Source organism: Gobius niger (genome assembly GCF_951799975.1).
Source record: "Gobius niger genome assembly, chromosome: 10".
NCBI classification, from domain to species: domain Eukaryota; kingdom Metazoa; phylum Chordata; class Actinopteri; order Gobiiformes; family Gobiidae; genus Gobius; species Gobius niger.
In genome coordinates this window covers 20,439,672-20,458,115 of record NC_136861.1, presented here as the reverse complement: position 1 = coordinate 20,458,115, position 18,444 = coordinate 20,439,672, and the positions used below count along the sequence as shown (strand labels likewise).

General features: G+C 41.3%; 1 protein-coding gene across 2 annotated transcripts in view; it reads right to left on the bottom strand.

The window, feature by feature from the left end:
• kcnt2b (potassium sodium-activated channel subfamily T member 2b) overlaps positions 1-18,444 on the bottom strand; it is an 81,048-nt gene that overhangs the window by 37,560 nt on the left and 25,044 nt on the right. For both annotated transcript variants that reach the window (XM_079564274.1, XM_079564275.1), the window contains exons 2-9: positions 13,262-13,341; positions 10,538-10,640; positions 10,270-10,332; positions 8,336-8,384; positions 7,972-8,031; positions 6,200-6,274; positions 3,116-3,199; positions 914-1,008 (exon numbers count right to left, since the gene is read on the bottom strand). In XM_079564274.1, coding sequence (XP_079420400.1) covers positions 914-1,008; positions 3,116-3,199; positions 6,200-6,274; positions 7,972-8,031; positions 8,336-8,384; positions 10,270-10,332; positions 10,538-10,640; positions 13,262-13,341 — 609 coding nt within the window. The remainder of the gene's footprint in view (positions 1-913; positions 1,009-3,115; positions 3,200-6,199; positions 6,275-7,971; positions 8,032-8,335; positions 8,385-10,269; positions 10,333-10,537; positions 10,641-13,261; positions 13,342-18,444) is intronic.

Below are 18,444 nucleotides of genomic sequence, written 5' to 3'. Positions count from 1 at the left end.
TTGTTTCTCTTTGCAATTAGTTTTCGGGAAATTCCACAGTTACCATGGAGATCCACCATCTTTGCAGCTGTTAGCATACATTTCCATTGATTAACATTAGCTAAAAACAGAATAAAAAGTGGAGAAAATAGTGGTGGAACAACTCTGTTAGCTGTTAGCTGTTACTGCTAGTAAATAAATCTAACACACTGTGGTGTCCGAGTGTTTTAATGCGAACAATAACTCCAGTCTTTTAACTTTTAAAATCGCTTAGTTTACAATTGCTGCTAATCCCATAATGCTTAGCGACATGACATCACATTCCCGAACTCTATATGGTTTTGATTTTCCTCATTTTGAATTGAATTGACCGCCATACATAAAAGACATTCAGACGGGCCGCATTGTTCTCTCACACAATGCCGTGTTTCCTTTGTAAACCTACACAGCTTCCATCAATATGTAGAATGATTTGTCCCGTGATACTGCAGCATTTAACCACATTGATTCAACATATAATTCATGACATTTAAATAAAAGCCTGTCATCAGTAGGAGGCAGGTATGTACGTATAAGCTTTAAGTGTGCCATTTGTCGCTGTGCACATCATCATGATCTTCGAAGTATTGATCGGGCAGGTAAATGTCAATGTGGGTACATTCAGACAGCTTCATTTTCACCGTGTGTGGGACTTCTCGGATTATCAGCGGCTTCCACGTGTCACCTCCACTGCTCTCATCTGATCAACTAGTTGTCATTTAGAAGCGCTACCTTCCCTTCACAGTAACCAATTACCCGTTCGTCTCTCTCTCCCTTTCCTACTGTGTCGTCTTATTATCCCCCCACCTGTATGTCAGAGTAACAGTGAAAAGCTATTTCCTCAGATGGAATCCCTCCCGGAGGTTCCCAGAGTGTGGTGATGTGGCATACGCACCATGTAAACATAAGGCAGACCAGAGTGCTGATGAGAATCACCACCTGATTAAACATAGCTGAGTGTGTACGCTGAATCGCTCGGTGGAGATCGTTCTGCAAACACACACACACACACAAAATTCATTGGAAACTGTATTGCCAGCTTCAACTGGAGAAATGCCATGAAATCAGTTTTTATGTCCAAAAGTCATGCAATTATAACGGCAGTTTCACATTTTTCCCCAAACAACATGTCTTGGATGTTTTTGTCTTTGGGGACAGTTTCGCTTTTCCCAGAACTGATGAAAATGTTTTTTCTCCGCACATCTTTACGCACTGACCCACGCAGCGCTCTTTTCCTCTTTTATTCTGACCATCAAATCACTGTCAGGTTATTCCTACTGTGCAAAATGTCCATTAAAATATACTGGATTGGAATCAGGGCTGCACAATTCACCGCAATTAAAATCACTGAAAAATGCAATCATCTGGGTACACATACTTTTTTTTTTTTTTTTTGCAAACAACTAAATCTCCTGTTTCCATGGCATCTTCACAATGAATAAAACCCGTTAATCCTTAGACCACAACACAGATGTTCTGAAATGCAGTTCATAATTTGTTGGTCTCTTTTCAAAAGTGCTGTGGACAAAAAATTGCATTGAAAACTGATAATCATATGTAAGGATTAAGCAACTTGGAGCCGTGCATTATACAGTTTTAATGCACTCCACGTCGTGCATTAAAACTGTATAATGTATAAGGTTCCAAGTTGTTTCATACGCTTATACCATGGTCCCATAAACTGAAACAGGTTCATTGTGGCCTGTTTGCTTTTTTTTATGTCCACTGTCCAGGGTAGGATTTATTTTATGTTTTAAGCCGTTTTACCTAAAACTAGGTCCAGCTCATATGTTTGTAGTTACTATGGAAACAGCTGGATATAGACCAGGATTTTTTCTGTTGCCAGACTTGGTGTGTTCCAGGCAACTGGTAAATTTACCACTACCCACTTGGAAAAATGTCTTGGAACGCCGCTCGAACTGGTAATTACAACTTGGAAACTTGGAAACCTGAGACTACTACGAGTTCGTACACGAGATGAAGACAGTAATGGTGGCCCCCAGCGCTGCTAATGTTAACAAAACAATCACCTGAAATGCACTGAAGGCGTAACTGGTAACTTTCAAGTGGGAAAAATTACCAGTTGCCTGGAACGCACCATAACCGTGGAATATTCACCTTATTCCGCCCCGCCCACATTTGCCACTTTTTGCTTTGTCTCGGCACTTCCGGTAAAGCGCGAAGCCCATTCATTTAAACAAAAAACGGCTTTGTTTTCGTGTAGTAGCTGATTTTATCTGGACTTCTCCAGTCCCATGTTAACAGATAGGAGAAAAGGGGCGGGCACAATTCATGGCGCCGCCCACGCAAACCTCCAGAATAAGGTGAGTGCAGTTTTAACACACACCAGTTAGCCAATCAGAATTGAGTATTCACCCAGACTATGGCATAAATTATAGTATCGCATCCTAATAAAATGACAGGAAGAAATATTGAAATTACAAATCACTTAACAGCCCACATTTCACTTTTGAGATGATTTTGATATTTTTTTGAAACAGGGTCATTGAATAATTATCAAAACATGAAACCCTCAAAAAATACACAGATTTTGCTTTGGGTTGATATACAAGCTCAGTCTACTATTTTAAGACTACAAATGGATGAGAATATACTTCAGTCTTTCAGCCTTTGTTTTGTCTTACTAGCTTATTCAGTAAGTGTGTTGCAGACACAGAAAGCGTCACCTCTTGATTTAAATGAAGAAATCTTTCAACACAAAGTAAATTTCATTTGCAGCCACTTGTGAATAATTATGGTCGTTTGAGACTTGCGAATGATTCCCCTCTTTTTATTTTTTCTGTACAATTCACACCGTGTTCCAACTTGAAATTGTATTTGCAGATGGAGACGATCCAAGACTGAGACGAAACAAGAAGAAGTCACAAATGTACCAAGAAATCTTCAGTCACAAACAAAACAGTTCACACTCCTCGATGTTTAGTGACTGAATTACCTCCTGGCGCATTGTTACATAAAGCCGACAAGTTGAAATAGCTGCAAAAAGAAAATTGGCAATCTCATGCCAACAAGACAACATGGCAGGGATTCTGAGATGAGAAGTAATAGGAAAATTGGATATAGGCGCTTTACTTACTATCATGTTCTCCAGAGCATGTTTGGCGAGCCAGCAATTGAGGAAAACCGGGATGAAGAGGTTTCTCACAGAGGGCAAAATCACCTGTCAAGAGGGAAAAGAAATGTTTTTTTTTCTCCAAATGTTGTTTACAGTGACTCGATGCGCAACAGGGAACAGTCATCATGTGCACAAAATTTTAAAGGTATAAGGTGGTGTTAAGAGGTACTTTTATTTTTAAGCTGTCGTCTGTGTCTCCATATGTAAGGTCAGGCTAATGAAGAATCACCTGGCTGGAACATTAACCTGCTGTGCATGTTTTTGGTTGGAAAATGTGAAGATGATGCAGGGATCACATTATGTAAAAACACAGGCCCTGAGAGACTCCCGTGTTAAATTCCATTTTGACAAATTTGCTTAGTCATAGATTTGATCAGTGGAATTCTTTTGCAGTCTAAAATCAAATGTGCTAAATCTAGTGAATGAGATGACTAAAGCTATGACCAAATCTCCAGATATTTCCACCAGCGGATCCAAAGTAAAAATGACTTGAAGATCCAGTTAACGAAGAAACAGCTATTACTTATTACAATTATTTGTACTCACTGCTACTCATGACCTGTAACCTCTGTTAAAGTACCATCAATGAGTGTAACTTTTTTTTATCCTAACATATCGGACTCTTGCACATAATTGACAAAGTTCTAATTCAATGCAATGAAATTACCAAATGAGTCTTAAATAATTCCTTTTCTATCAAAAGGTCCCAAACCATTAAAATTCAGCCACCCAGGAACAAGTATTGTCCTTTCTGTAACCTATACCATGGGTTCTTTCTGATTGAGAAAATTATATTTTAGTTAAATGAATTAAAAATATCAACACATAGCATCTAAACAAACATTTAAACAAGTAACTAATGCCCCTAGAGGCCATAAGCACCACTGCAGGTGTTGTAGCATGTTGTGGTTTTATACTCATTAATTGTCCGTGAGAGTAAATACTACACTGACAGAAAAGACAAAGGGACAGAGGGATATTGTACATCCAATTACACTATGGAGATATTTTTTTCACTCAAACTTGGCTGTACATACTGTTTAAGTGGCGCTAGCCCACAGTTTGCTTTGCCTGTTAGCCTGTTAGCTTCTTCTTCGTGATTGCATTAGTGTGCATTGGTGGCACCTACCCGGTGGCAGTGAAGGTGCAATTGTGGTTTTCTGGCCAGAGACACCAGGGGGAGATGAAAGACCCCCCAATCATCCCATTAACACTTGTATTACCCCAGAGGGACTACGGAAAGGATTTATTGAGGTAAACTTAGCACTGCTTTAAATTTTCCAGTGGGGTCATCGAGTTGTTGGTCTGGTAATGTCAAGGGTTGCAGCCCAAAAAGTTTGGGAAATGTCCTTGAATTGTATTCTGGAGGTTCTTAAAGGGGGGGTATTATGCAAAATCGACTTTTTCAAGCTTTACATCATGTTATTAAGTCATTCCCTCATTAAAAACATGCCTGAAGTGTTGCCTTAGCACATTCACGTATTTTCGAGTAGTCTGTAAAAACTCCGATGGCAGCCATTTTAGGGATAAAACGCCTGATTCCTTCAGGAAACGCCTCCGACCTCCAGGATACGCCTCCAACCTTTCGTCACCAGCCGAGTAACCAACCACTGCTCCTCAGCAGAACCCCCTCCCCGCAGTGTCTAGCCCTAAGATGTAAACAGAGTCATCATGGAGGATTAGCTTCATGTGTTGTGAACCGGAGCCACAGCAGACTTTTACAAAGACACACATCAGTGTTTCTGTTACCGAAACACCCAGGATTAAAACCGGTGACAAGAACACTTATTTCAGTGTCTGGTTCTGCGCTGGGCCTTGATGATGCACAGAGCCTCCGGAGAAAGCTAATGCTAAGCTAAACCTCGAGTCATCACGTGAAAACGAGAGATATGCACACATAAAGTCAATAAAACCACCACACACATAAAGAACCGTTTAACAATGATCACACACGGAGCCAGGCTTGTTGATTTGGAAGTTTATTGCTCACATTTCATCTACAATGGGTCATAGCCGAGTGGCTTTCTCCCGGAGCTAACAAGCTAGCCGCGACAAGCTAACGGGAAAATTCACTGAATACAAGCAGCATATTATGCATTGAAAACGTCACTAAAACAGGCAACTGCTTGAAGCAGCCTTTATGATGATCACACACGGAGCCTGGCTTGTTGATTTTGTAGTTTACTGCTCACATTTCATCTACAGTGAGTCGTAGCCGAGTGGTTTCTCCCGGAGCTAAGGCACTATTAGCCGCGACAAGCTAACAACCTTCACCTTCACAACATTCATTGAAAACAGGCAGCATATTATGCACAAATAACGTCAATAAAGCAGGCAACTACTTGAAGCAGCCTTTACGATGATCACACAATGAGCCTGGCTTTACACATTTGTGGTTTATTGCAGACTTTTCATCAACAATGAGCTGTAGTCGATTATAACAAGCTAACGGGTAACCTCGAAAAACCACTGCATTTACAGACCAACAGAAGGTTTCGTCATCATTGTAGTGTGCTATAGACTGGTGCTATGTGGCTGAAAAAAGCATAATACCCCCTCTTTAACTTTCAATAGAGAGACAGCTCACATATTGTCAAACCTGCTTGAGTCCTAAAGGAAACCCGAGGTAAGTTGTTGCACCTTTTTAAAACCACTAGGAGCGCATTCCTGCAAACATTACCTATAATCATAGATAGAAGATAGAAGAGATAACTGGTTTTCCATTTAGCGCCATTCATAGTAATGATCCCGAGTGGTCTGTCAAATCAACATGGCTGCTCTGTCTTATGAAGGCTTCCAATTTTTAGAGCTGATGTACAAAAACCAGCGTGGTTGAAAAAATATTACACTGACCCTAGCGTTGTCACATAGGTCATAGCAATTTTAAGAAAAAATAAAACTCCTGTTAACCAAGTGTCTTTTGGAGTCACCCCTGGCCACCAGAGGGTGGTATTACAGCAATGTGAGCTCCCCACCATGAGGACCAAATAGAAGGGCTTTCCTCGCCCATTACCTATAGGGCAGGGGCTGGATAATGCTACTCACAGTGATCATGAAGGGAACGGCGCTGATCATCTCCAGAATGAACGGGACGCGCCAAACCTGCTCCCAGACGTTGCCCTGGAAACACATCGACACCGAGTCAGGTCAGGAAACTCCACTGTCAAGACGACCTCAGGGATTACCACATTACCGTCCCCTGAATGACCAGTGAGCAAAGCAACATTTGACAGCACCATCATATAAAATAATAGCTCGTAATAGCTGTGACAGGTTGGAAAAACAGCAGCATTTTGCCACTGTCTATAGAGACCAATAAAGCCTGCATAGTCACACTGTAAATTAATGTTAATTCACAGTAATGAGAATTTATTACTTAGCTGCAAGTTTGTGGTATACCCGCAGTAGTTAATAAAGCTAATTAAATACAATTGTCCATCATCAATTATTAATCATTGAATTTCACATTTTTTTCCAGTTTGAGAATGGGGGCCTGAAGGGATCAACACACAACCTGAACGACTGGCGAGTATAAAGCAAGACAATCGACCACATTTTGTACAAAGAGAAAACGACCATAAACGACATGTGTTATACAACCCCCCAAAGCCCTTTGAGGCATTACTCAGCGTCCACTTTCCACCCAATTAAGATGTCAGCCATTGCTTCTTTATGCGTCTGCTGCTTTGCCTTTTATGCCGCTGACCTGAATGTGGCTTTGGTGTAGGAGGTGGACAGGCGCGGGGCTGTCCACAGGAATCAGTGGGCTCTAAATGCTACGGCCGCTGCAAGCCTCCGGAGTAATCTGCCCTGAGCCCTTCATAGGCTTACGGTATGAAGTACATCAAAAGGGGAACAGCAGCGGTGAGGGATAGGATGCCTGTTGCATCGACACGGGGGCCGCGCCGTGAGCAGCACTGATGTACGCCGATAGCAGGAGGGGGGTAAGACAGCCGCAGGACAGGCTGAAGAGCAGCTTTCCAAATGGATGAAAAGCTACAGTGGCAAAAAGAAGTCAAGGTATGCGGATCATTTCACGATGGCTTGTTGATGCACTGTCAGTCTGCTTTTCTTGAGTCTTTGGAAGTCACATCTCCACTCTCTACTGGTGCACACATACAGTTAGGTCTATATCTGACATCAATCGTGCTGCAGTGTTGAAATGGGTTAAAATAAGTAGAAGTATGTCAACTTCATAATAAGCCTCTTTGTGAGTTAAGTGCTTGATATTCTGCGTGAGTATAGACAAAATTGAGGCACAATATAGATGGAAGGTGTTTGCACAATATCTAATCGACTAACCCAACATCCAACGCAATTGTTGTGCGGTTGTATAATGACAATAAAGTTCTTCCTTCCTTCCTTCCTTCCTTCCTTCCTTCCTTCCTTCCTTCCTTCCTTCCTTCCTTCCTTCCTTCCTTCCTTCCTTCCTTCCTTCCTTCCTTCCTTCCTTCCTTCCTTCCTCCCTCCCTCCCTCCCTCCCTCCCTCCCTCCCTCCCTTCCTTCCTTCCTTCCTTCCTTCCTTCCTTCCTTCCTTCCTTCCTTCCTTCCTTCCTTCCTTCCTTCATTCATTCATTAATGCATTCATTCATTCATTCATTCATTCATTCATTCATTCATCTAATCCTTACTTCCAACAGTATACTACTGTGGCTCCAATAGTTGCTTACCACCACAGAGTATGGGAATTCATTCAATAATTACTGTAGCACAGTGAGAAGCTTGTCGAGCTTGTAATATCAAGCGATGCCTGTGATAAAAATGCATGTAAAAACGATCACTCCATGTGGCCCAGTAATAAGCTAATCTGATCTTACCTTGTAACTTAGATAGACAAGCAACATTGTTTCTGAGAGGCTGATGAAAGCCACCAAGACCTGTGTGGAAAAAAGAAAAGGCATTAAAAGACGTTGAGAGGGACCTAGAGACCCGTGCAGACAGAAATTAGGCGTCTTCACAAAGAAGACAGGAGCGTGGGCGCGAGCAGTGGGCGTGCGGCGATTGAGCTACAGAGGGAACGGCTGCCACTGAAGCCAGAGACGATCCGTGTGTACAAGCAATGTGTAAATTCAGTCATCGCTGTGTTGCGGCTTTGCGTTGGTCAAATACTCTCAGAGATTTCTATATGGAAGCGTTTGTACAGGCGGTCACATGGTTTGCTCAGAAGTAGTGCTTTCTAACCTGCAGAGCCCACAGTGGCAGAGGTCTGTCCACCCAGATGATTAGTTTCCTGGAAGACAAGGAAAATAGGTATTGAAACAGGTCACGTGTTGCTATTGCATGCTATTGTTGGATTTTCTATTCATAGTTTCAGTGATGTCATTCAAAGAGAAGTAACCATGGCGATGCCCTGTAAACATTCAATAGGTATAAGTGAATCTCCTCTAATGCAAGCATAGTGCATGATCCGCCTTTCAGTGGTGTCTCCTGAAAACAGCTCAAATAAAGACTGGAGGATCAAATGTATCAGCGATATATTGTCAGTTCCAAGGTTAATGGCCTAATTGCTTTTTGTTTATTTGGTCTTTTTTGCCAAACTGAGAGTTTTTGCTTAACTCTACTCAGTTAAAGCTTGTTACGACTAACAAAACACCTTCTGTTTAAGTCAGTGGTTCTTGGTGTTTTGAGCTCTAGGGCCCACATTCAACAAATCATGATCAATCCACATAAAATATTCAACTTGTAAGAAGCATTGTTGCAGTTGCTGAAGCTTCGCTAGCACATAATACAAAGAAACAGCATTTGATTCAAGCATTGTTTTTGATTCCCCCAAACAAATAAAAAAAAAAAAGGCTACCTAGAGGCTAACAGTAAGCATCATTTTTAATCTAACAGCTGTGTAGCTTGAATTCAGCCAATGTGGAAATGTACTCACTTTATAACAAGGGAAATGTCTTTTCCCCACGAAAGACACCCTGGAGATTTATTATGGCAGCTTGCCTGGAGAAGCTCACAGCAGAAGGAGGCCCATCCCTTCCCTGAGCTAGCCCCGTCAGACTTCTTTGTCATTTGGATTCAGAGCTTAGCCAGTGACACCCCGCACCCATTAGATCAATAGGTCCCAGGGCTAAAGACTTACCCTATACACAAGCCATGTCTACCTTCTGGCTTTTCTCACTGTGTCCCTAAAGTCGAATGTTATAGGGTTTATCTCCACTACAGTGTGTTTTGCCCTGACAGCTAATCCATGTATAAAGGATTGTGACAAATGAACACGATGCATAATGCTGTATCAACATTTCGAATTGCATTAGCGGAGCGGTATTGATTGCGCTGTACAGTTTTTTTTGTTTTTTTTCTTTACGTGGGACTAGCACTGGAAATACCACTTTTCTCCAGGGGGGCATATGGAGTCCTGAAGGGCAAAGCCATATCTCTTTTAAAGGAATAGGCCACCGTTTTTACATACTGAGATATTTTCTTACCTCACTTTAGACGTGTTAATATATCCCCGTCTGGTCTTTGTCCGTGCGCTCTGTCACGCAAACGGAGCACATACGCAGCCTCTCCCACATGTCATATAGCTCCAAAAAAGTTCACGATAGAAGCTACCAAGCTCCTCCACGTGTTCCCTATTTAAATAAAGTTACGTGAAGTGTTTTCATGCGAAGTATATTTACACAGAAATGTAGCATGTCGATTTTATAAGCAGATAAAAAGGGGCACTATATTGTGAGGCGTAATGATACGAGGAGCAAAACGTCCGCGCAGTAACTCCTAAAGGTTATTGCCGGAAGTGAGCGGGGGGAAGTCTTTAGGAGTTACTGCGCGGACGTTTTGCTCCTCGTATCCTTACGCCTCTTTTTATAGTACCCCTTTTTATCTGCTTATAAAATCGACATGTTACATTTCTGTGTAAATATACTTCGCATGAAAACACTTCACGTAACTTTATTTAAATAGGGAACACGTGGAAGAGCTTGGTAGCTTCTATCGTGAGCTTTTTTGGAGCTATATGACATGTGGGAGAGGCTGCGTATGTGCTCCGTTTGCCTGGCAGAGCGCACGGACAAAGACCAGACGGGGATATATTAACTCGACTAAGGTTAGGTAAAAACATATCTCAGTATGTAAAAACGGTGGCCTATTCCTTTAAACCCCAATTAATGTCTTACCAGTCGAACTCATTCCAGCGCTGAGATGACGTGTTCACTTTGGTGCAGTTGACTCCGTTCACACTGCAGGCATTAAACCACAGAAAGGGTAATTAAAGAAGTTTATTTTTTCTATTTCAAAAGCTACATTTGCACACACACACACACACACACACACGAATACCTAATAGATCAGACCCCATTGGAAACAGATGTAACCGCAGCCAGTACACAGTGCACAGCTTTTTCAGCCTGTGTCACTTGTTAAAAACTGCACCATGATTCTTACCAGTCTTGTCTGGCTTCCTCCGGGTGATCCAAAAGCACTCTGACAATGTAGAGGAGGCAGCTCAGCACTTTCAGGGAAAAATTGAACATTCGCACCCGTAGACCTGCAGGGCACAAAACAACAAATCAACCAGTATTAATGCAATTTGGAAATAGCCTCGTTACACCAAATTATTTCTTGGTGAAGTACATCTTTTTGGGGTTTCATTACCACATTGTTTCTTCTATGAAAAACAAGATCTTTAATCTTTGTGGGGGGTTTAAAGGCCATTTTAACTAATCAAACTAACTAATCAAAGTTGTAAAGGTGTTTTCCAAAGTAGAAGAAGATTCATCGAACTGGGTTGCGGATGACGTTTTGGCTCTCACCAAAACTGGGGATAACTGCCTGGACGGAGAGTATTGGAACAAACAAAAAGAAGAAGAAGAAGAAGAAGAAGAAGAAGGAGAAGGAGGAGGAGAAGGAGAAGGAGAAGGAGGAGAAGGAGAAGGAGAAGGAGAAGGAGAAGGAGAAGGAGAAGATTTATTTGTACCCGGCTAAACCTACGCAGACACAGGGAAAACATGACACAAACTCCACACAGAAAGGCCCCGTCCAGGTGGGAATCGAACCCGGGACCTTCTAGCTGTGAAGCACAAGCGCTAACCGAGCCACCGTGAAAAAACGAAACAAAAAGAAAAACATAAATAACTTTCTTTGAGAATTATGAGAACACTGCTACTGTGCCCCCACTAAATTATGATGTTGCAGTTATTGTTCAATCAAAGGGATTGCAGGTTGACGCAAATCTTGAATTAGCCTTGAGCTGTCTTCTTATAATCATAATTGTTCCTTGGAGTTTATCGTTATTTATTTGTCAGTTGTTGCAAGTGCTAAGAATCATGACAAGAAGAGAATAGGGGTTTCAGCAAATGTTTTTTTTTCCTTTTGTTTTGAACTTGCTACTGTATATCCATGGAAACAAGATTAATTTGAGATTTCATGTTTATTTGACCTCGGAAATAATAATATAGTTGTTTTCAACAGGAATTTTCACACCGACATATGTTTCAGGCTTTGAACAGCTTGATATGATGTATGATGCAAACCAGGCCATCATAGTAGGAGCGTCATCAAGTGAACTAGAACTATTCATCAATCTTCTTCCACTTTAAAAATGCCCAGACTTCTTCCAGTTCCTCCCGTGGACCTCAGTGTGTACCCAGGCCAGCTGAGAGACATGGTTCCTGTAGCACGTCCAATGTCCACTGCAGATGCTGCACGAATCCACCTGCAGTGGTGCCACAGATACCTTAATAAAGTGATCTGATTACTGATTACAAAAGCAACTTAGCTACTTTTCTGATTACTTGATTTAAAAGGAACTGAGTTAGACTACAAGTTACTTTATTAGTTACATTCAGCAGCTGCCGACAACAGCTCCACTAAACTATTGTAGTTTGTTCTTTTAGTTAGACAGAAAGTTTGTTTACCTACTTAATAGTTTCGATCACTTCCTGTGATATTCCTCAGAAGCATCACCTGGTGGGACAATGATCATCCGTGCCGTATCCGTATCACCACTGGATCAGAGAAGCCAACGAGATCAGGAAACGTGGACCAACATGTATGAACCGGGACAACGGAGCGTACATCTTATCCCACACCTGGAATGCCGTCCTGGAGAAGGCGTCAGTCAGTAGGGGGCGCAAGCTCTCCCTACTGACTGGTAAATCCATATAAGCAGCCTACAACACGTCACTTTCCCCACCAAGTGACACTTCTGACGAAGATCACGGGATCAAAGCAGAAAAACAAACCTTCTGTCTGACTAAAAGAACAATCTATGATAACTGCTTTTGCCAATACTCACGTTATTGGACGTGCATTTTAACAACAACATCAATGCTGACACAAACTAAAAATAGTGACCAACTTCCCAGCAAGAAAACGTGCTTCACGTTCCTCCCTCCATTGTTGTTTCGGTTGGGTTGTGAGTTGTTGAAAATATATATTTTTACAGAGGAAATGACAAAAACAGTAACTCACAGTAAGTTAGAAAAGAAACTCATTACTGAAAAACTCCTTTTAGAGTACCACATGTCTAAGAAACTTGTTACTGGCATCACAGTCCGCCTGGCAGGCTCACGCAGTATTCGTCTCTCACTCGTGAACAAGACACTCCTCCACCTGAGGCAAGGCTCCAACAGGGTTAAGGTACCTGAGGGCAATCGGCTCCTGTACACCCTGAAGGTCCTGGTTTGATTAAGCCAACAGGGCAATATCAGCAAACAGCAGAGATGAGATACCGTGGCATCCAAACTGGCCCCTTCCTACTGCATCAAGAAATTCTGTGCTCATCATAGTAATAAACAGAAGAGACAAATGGAAAACATCTCTGACCGAACTCCATACTTAAACATGTACATACATTTACATGTATTTTCATACATACAGATCGCACTTTAACTACACTTCCCCAATTTGGCAATATTGTCGGACTCTCCAAGTCAGGTCTCATTCTAAATGCAGCTCAAAAGGCAAAATTGTTGGTTTAGTTGCAATCAGAGATTAGGGCAGTATTTGTTTTTCTCTTCGTTTAAGTAAAATTATAGACTGTACTCTCGAAACAGGTCAGCACAGAACCGGAGTAAATGCTAAACTCCAAGTGAAAATATGCACAAAAATGACTAAATACAACAATGACATAGCAAAAAAAAAATACAAAAATGCATCTTTACTTACTGGATCTTTGGTTTTTGATGAAGAACAGCTTGAGCCGCTCCTTGAATGTGTTTTCATTCACATAGAACTCAACTTGAACCCTAAGAAGAGACAGACAGAGGGGTAAAATTAATGTAAGTATCTAAATTCAAATCATTATCAGGATGCACAGCCAAGCCAGGCTATTTTAAATCACATAGGTAAAGAAATTCATGGCGTCCCAAAGTGCACAGTAACCATTCAGAGTGCTCTATTAATCATGTGGTTGAGCCATGGGAGAAATGGTGCAAGTCAGACTGCGGGGCTACTTGTCAAAATGCCTACAAATTAGAGCAAAAAGGTCAGATTTGACGACTGAAAGTATAGAAATAAAAGCCTGGCCGGTATTAAACCCTAATAGCGGAAATGGCTCGACAGCACATGTCTTCCTTCTGCGAATGGGCCCAGACAGCTGTAGCCAGCCTTGTTATCAGGTCTGATTAAATATAGCGCAACAAATGACTTCCCTCTGATGCTTCTGCTCAACATGGGAGGCCATAATTACAGGGCACATACCCCCCCCCCCCCCCCCCCCCATACACAATTTTTTTTTCTTCTGTATCTGGGCCCCCCTCCTGTCAAACACACCTACAGATGCAATCACCTGCCGAGGGCACGGGGGTGAGGGGCGCACCTGTCATATAATAACAATATAATGATTATGAAACAGCTAAGAGGCGCAATAGCCATAAGAGTGACGGGTGTTGTTGAATGTGTTTTTTGTTCACAATGGAAGGGTGGCTGTCCTTTCATCCTATGGATAAAAGTGGTGACTCAGGACCAAATGAAAAGAGGCGAGACAGGCAGCGGCCCCGGCGGGGGTCTAGTGAACAGCACACATGGACAGATGAAAGAGACGTAGCCCATTGTTGTGTAAGTGTAAGTGGGGACAGGAAGAGGCGCTGCTGGGGGTGAGTGGATCATCCACTGGCTTTGTGGCATCATGTGGTGGTTACATTTACTTGAATAACCTTATCCTGTATACGTTTTTACCATGAAGCACCTTCAACATGGAAAACATTTGATAGCTCAGTTGTTTTCACTGAATATTTTTGACTTGATACATACTGTAATTCAATAATAGTTAGGGTAATGTAAAACTAATTTCAACCAACATGGCCTTCTTCAGTGTGCAGAGACAAGTTATTTTGTTTTGAATATTAAAAATTAAATACAATTTTCAAACAATGATGCTGCAAATCTTTTCAGGAAATATACTACAGTATGCTGTAAAGGCAACTGAGCTGTTGCAAAAAGCTGTTTTTTACAGTGATTTATCTCGACCATCTGTTGTCAAAACAAAGATGCAATTTCTCCACAGAGATGAGCTGGTCATGTCCCGCTCCAGCATACACAGCATGGCCTTCTTCAGGCAAAATTTGTATTGTATTTGTATTTGTATTTGTATTTGTATTTGTATTTGTATTTGTATTTGTATTTGTATTTGTATTTGTATTTGTATTTGTATTTGAGAAACATCATACTAAAATAACAACTACACTTGTTCTGCAACACTCCGTCCACTCTTCTTTTGATACATCTGCTCCTGGTACCGACATTTGGGCTACTGTAGTGAAGGGGGTCAACTTTTCTGTGGTTGCCATAGAAACACAGCATCCCTCGTTTCTCTCTCTCTCTTTGTCCCGCATGTCATGTCAACAGATGTGGGCCTACTCAGCCAACATGGTTTGTGCCTTTGTATTTCCGCATAGTATATGCAAAACACAATAGCATGACAATATGCTTCAGTGGCCTGTGAAATCCTGGTGGAGTGAAATGAAAATACAACCATTTGTTGAAAAGGCACAGAAAGACGGGACACGGAGTGAGAGGTGAAATTGTACGTGGCCGTGTGTGTCTAATCAATGAGTCTGTGTGACTTTATTTTATGCACAGAGCAATCAAATCGAGTCAATTGTAACTATTTACAGAGAAGGTTACTAATGGAATGCAGTATGGGAGTCATATAGGAAATGCGATATTCAAAAGCTCTTGCCCCAAGCTTCAATGATTGACTGTTTACTTGTGTAGCCATCAATATAGGGACCATACACAGTTGTACAGTTTCTTACTTCACTAAAGTCTACTTTTTTTAATAGTTTTTTTGTGTTCTTTGTAATCTTATATGACAGTCAACTATTAAGAAGCCTTATGTTATTACAGTACATTATAGACAATGTAGTTAAATATGACCTATTGTACATCCAATTCTTTCCACTTTATGCCCTGATGCCTTACATTTAAAAGCCAGTGATTGCAGCTATTCATGCATGTCAATTGATCAGAGTCCACAAAACGGCCGACGATTCTGTGAGGAGAAACTATTAAGCTCTTTCGAAGAAGACGACTAATTCTCAGAGGTCAGCTTGTTCTTGGCGTGTTTCTCTAAACGACACGGTTTCCACTCGAGAGGGTTACGGCGAAGGGCGAAAAGTAAAGTGGAAATATGGCCCAATAAAGACTTGAGCTGCAGGATAGATGGAGAGTCAGGATCTCTAATCTAACGGGAGCGATGGGAGCGCATTAAAAAACGGCAGGCTTTATTTTCAAGACAAATACAAGATCATATTGTTGAAGGGAAAGGCCAATGGGCACAAATCAACCACAACAATGACAGTTAAAAACCATGGTGTTTCTCAAACTTTTCTATGTTTACTTCAGATGTGATCCTTGTAACCTTTCCAACTTTCCCTCTGACCCAGCACTTGCTCATCTCACTGCTGCAATTAAACCAGTTATTTTGAGAAACACAATAAGGAAATGAGTCCAAGATTAGATATAAAACTTGAGGCTGTAGTAGACTGTCTAACGGTGTAGCAGACAGACAGACATACAGACAGACAAAGGGCGGAGGAGGATCTATCGACAGCTCAACCTTGTCCCCTGCTGTTCCTCCCATGCCTTAGCTCCGTAATGACACAGCACTGGCCTGATAATGACGCAGTGGAATGAACCAGTGCCACCTAAATGTATTCACACAAAGCAGCCGCGCCTCTGATCGCCACCACACAACTCTCAAATAGATCCCGTAAAAGAAGAGAGGCTAATGTCAGCTCGGTCGAGAAAAGAAATGAAGCAGATGGCAACAAAACAAAAGCCAAAACAAGATCCTCTTTCCGGTACTTACAATGGTTTGCAGAAGAAGAAGAAGAATGATTTAATTTATAATGCACTTTTTATTCCAAGGAATCTCAAAGTGCTAAACACAATAAAACTACACCAGATTAACACATGCTATAATGGAGTTCCCTCATCGAAAGCTTACCACTGTGCCATTGATTTACGAGCATGCCGTTAGCTAAAAATGGTGGTAATTGGAGTATTGCCGCCGGCTGCAAGTTTGGGGCCCCTCCAATTAACTTTTGGTGTGGTTAAAAGCACAGACCTTTCACATCAAGTGTCATATACTGTACATTCTCCAATTTACAAAACGTTAAATACAAATTAGGGCTGGTACGATCCACTTTTGTCACGATCCGATACGTATCACGATACTCAGGGGCCGATCCGATACATATTGCGATACAGTAAGTAATTATGATTTGTAATAGGTTTACCTTAAAGGGGCTAGATGCAAGTTAGCCATTTTATACTCACTACTGCCACCTCAGGTCATACGTGTAACTGCACCTTCTATATTAAGCTCGTGCATGGCGGCACTTCAGACCCGAATTAACACCTTTTTGAGGGACAGTGCAGGATTTTAGAGGCAGTTGTGGTAAATATGTCTGGCCTCCAAAAATGCAAAGTATTGAATGTATTGCGATACTTGAAAAAGTATCGATATTTTGTCCCAGACCTAATACATATGCATCAATGCAGAGGTGACATAAAGCATGCATGTGTAATGTTCACTTCGAAAAATCCTACTATAAATACTTATATTAACATCTTTACAGTCACTCTGACTATTTTCGTGAACACAGAAAAAGTATTCTTTAAAGAAAACCTGTCGCCCCATGATTTAACAGATGTTTACACTGCATGCCCTTCTTGGCACAGCCAGCCTTGTGACCACCGTGACAAGAGTGAGCAATGCAGGTGTAGACGAGTGTCTCAGAGATGAGTCCAAACCTTTTTCACTGGGGGTGCTTATGAGGCTACATTTATATTGAGAATTGGATTGAGTTCATTCAAACTAGCATAGATTTAGGTGCACAGGTTTTTACAGGTATGGTCATTTGCCAATATTTGTTCAAGCCCAGTGATATATTATTAATAATGCACATTTGCTTAGGACATTAGTGTTGATTACCAGCCTCATCTCAATGTGAGAGGCTAATGTCAGCTCAGTCAAGAAGAGAAATGAAGCTGATGCAACACAAGCCAAAACAAGATCCTCGCATTTACAATGTTTTGTAGCCTAAATATTACTTTTAAAAATGGTTGCACTGGGAAAAATGCTTGCCCTATATGATTGTAGGGGTACAGTTATCTATAAAAAGTAAATGCAGCATCCAATGAGTTACAAAGCATGATGCATTTTTGGGGTTATCATTTATTCCACTACTGACCCCCTGTGGATGGAGTTGGTATGGTGGCACTTTGAGTTATCTAATCTGTCATAATCCTTTAAAGGGAACATAATGGAATATAATGGAGTTCCCTCATCAAAAGCTTATCACTTCCTTCATTCACACACACACACAATTTTGAGTAATACCTCTACTTCAGTTGTTTGATTTGTTAGCATGCTGTTGGCTAAAAATGGAGGTAAATGGAGAAAAAAACACCGCTGCTAATTTGGGGCCACTCAAATTAACGCATATACATTCTCCAATTTATAAAACGTAAAATACTGAACATGTATCAATGCAGAGGCGACACAAAGCATTCTATATCCTACAACAAATGAACTATATTTTGCTTTGATGGAGAACAAACAAAACTTCAGTAGGCAAGTTTGCCATAAAGATTGGAATCAAATGTTAAAATGTGAACACTGAGGGGAAAATCATGTTTTGTTGCTGCAGGCAATAATGTATAGACTTGCATCAGTCAAAACCATATTAAAGGAATAGGCCACCGTTTTTACATACTAAAATATGTTCTTACCTCACTATAGTCGAGTTAATATATCCCCGTCTGGTCTTTGTCCGTGCGCTCTGTCACGCAAACGGAGCACATACGCAGCCTCTCCCACATGTGAGATAGCTCCGAAAAAG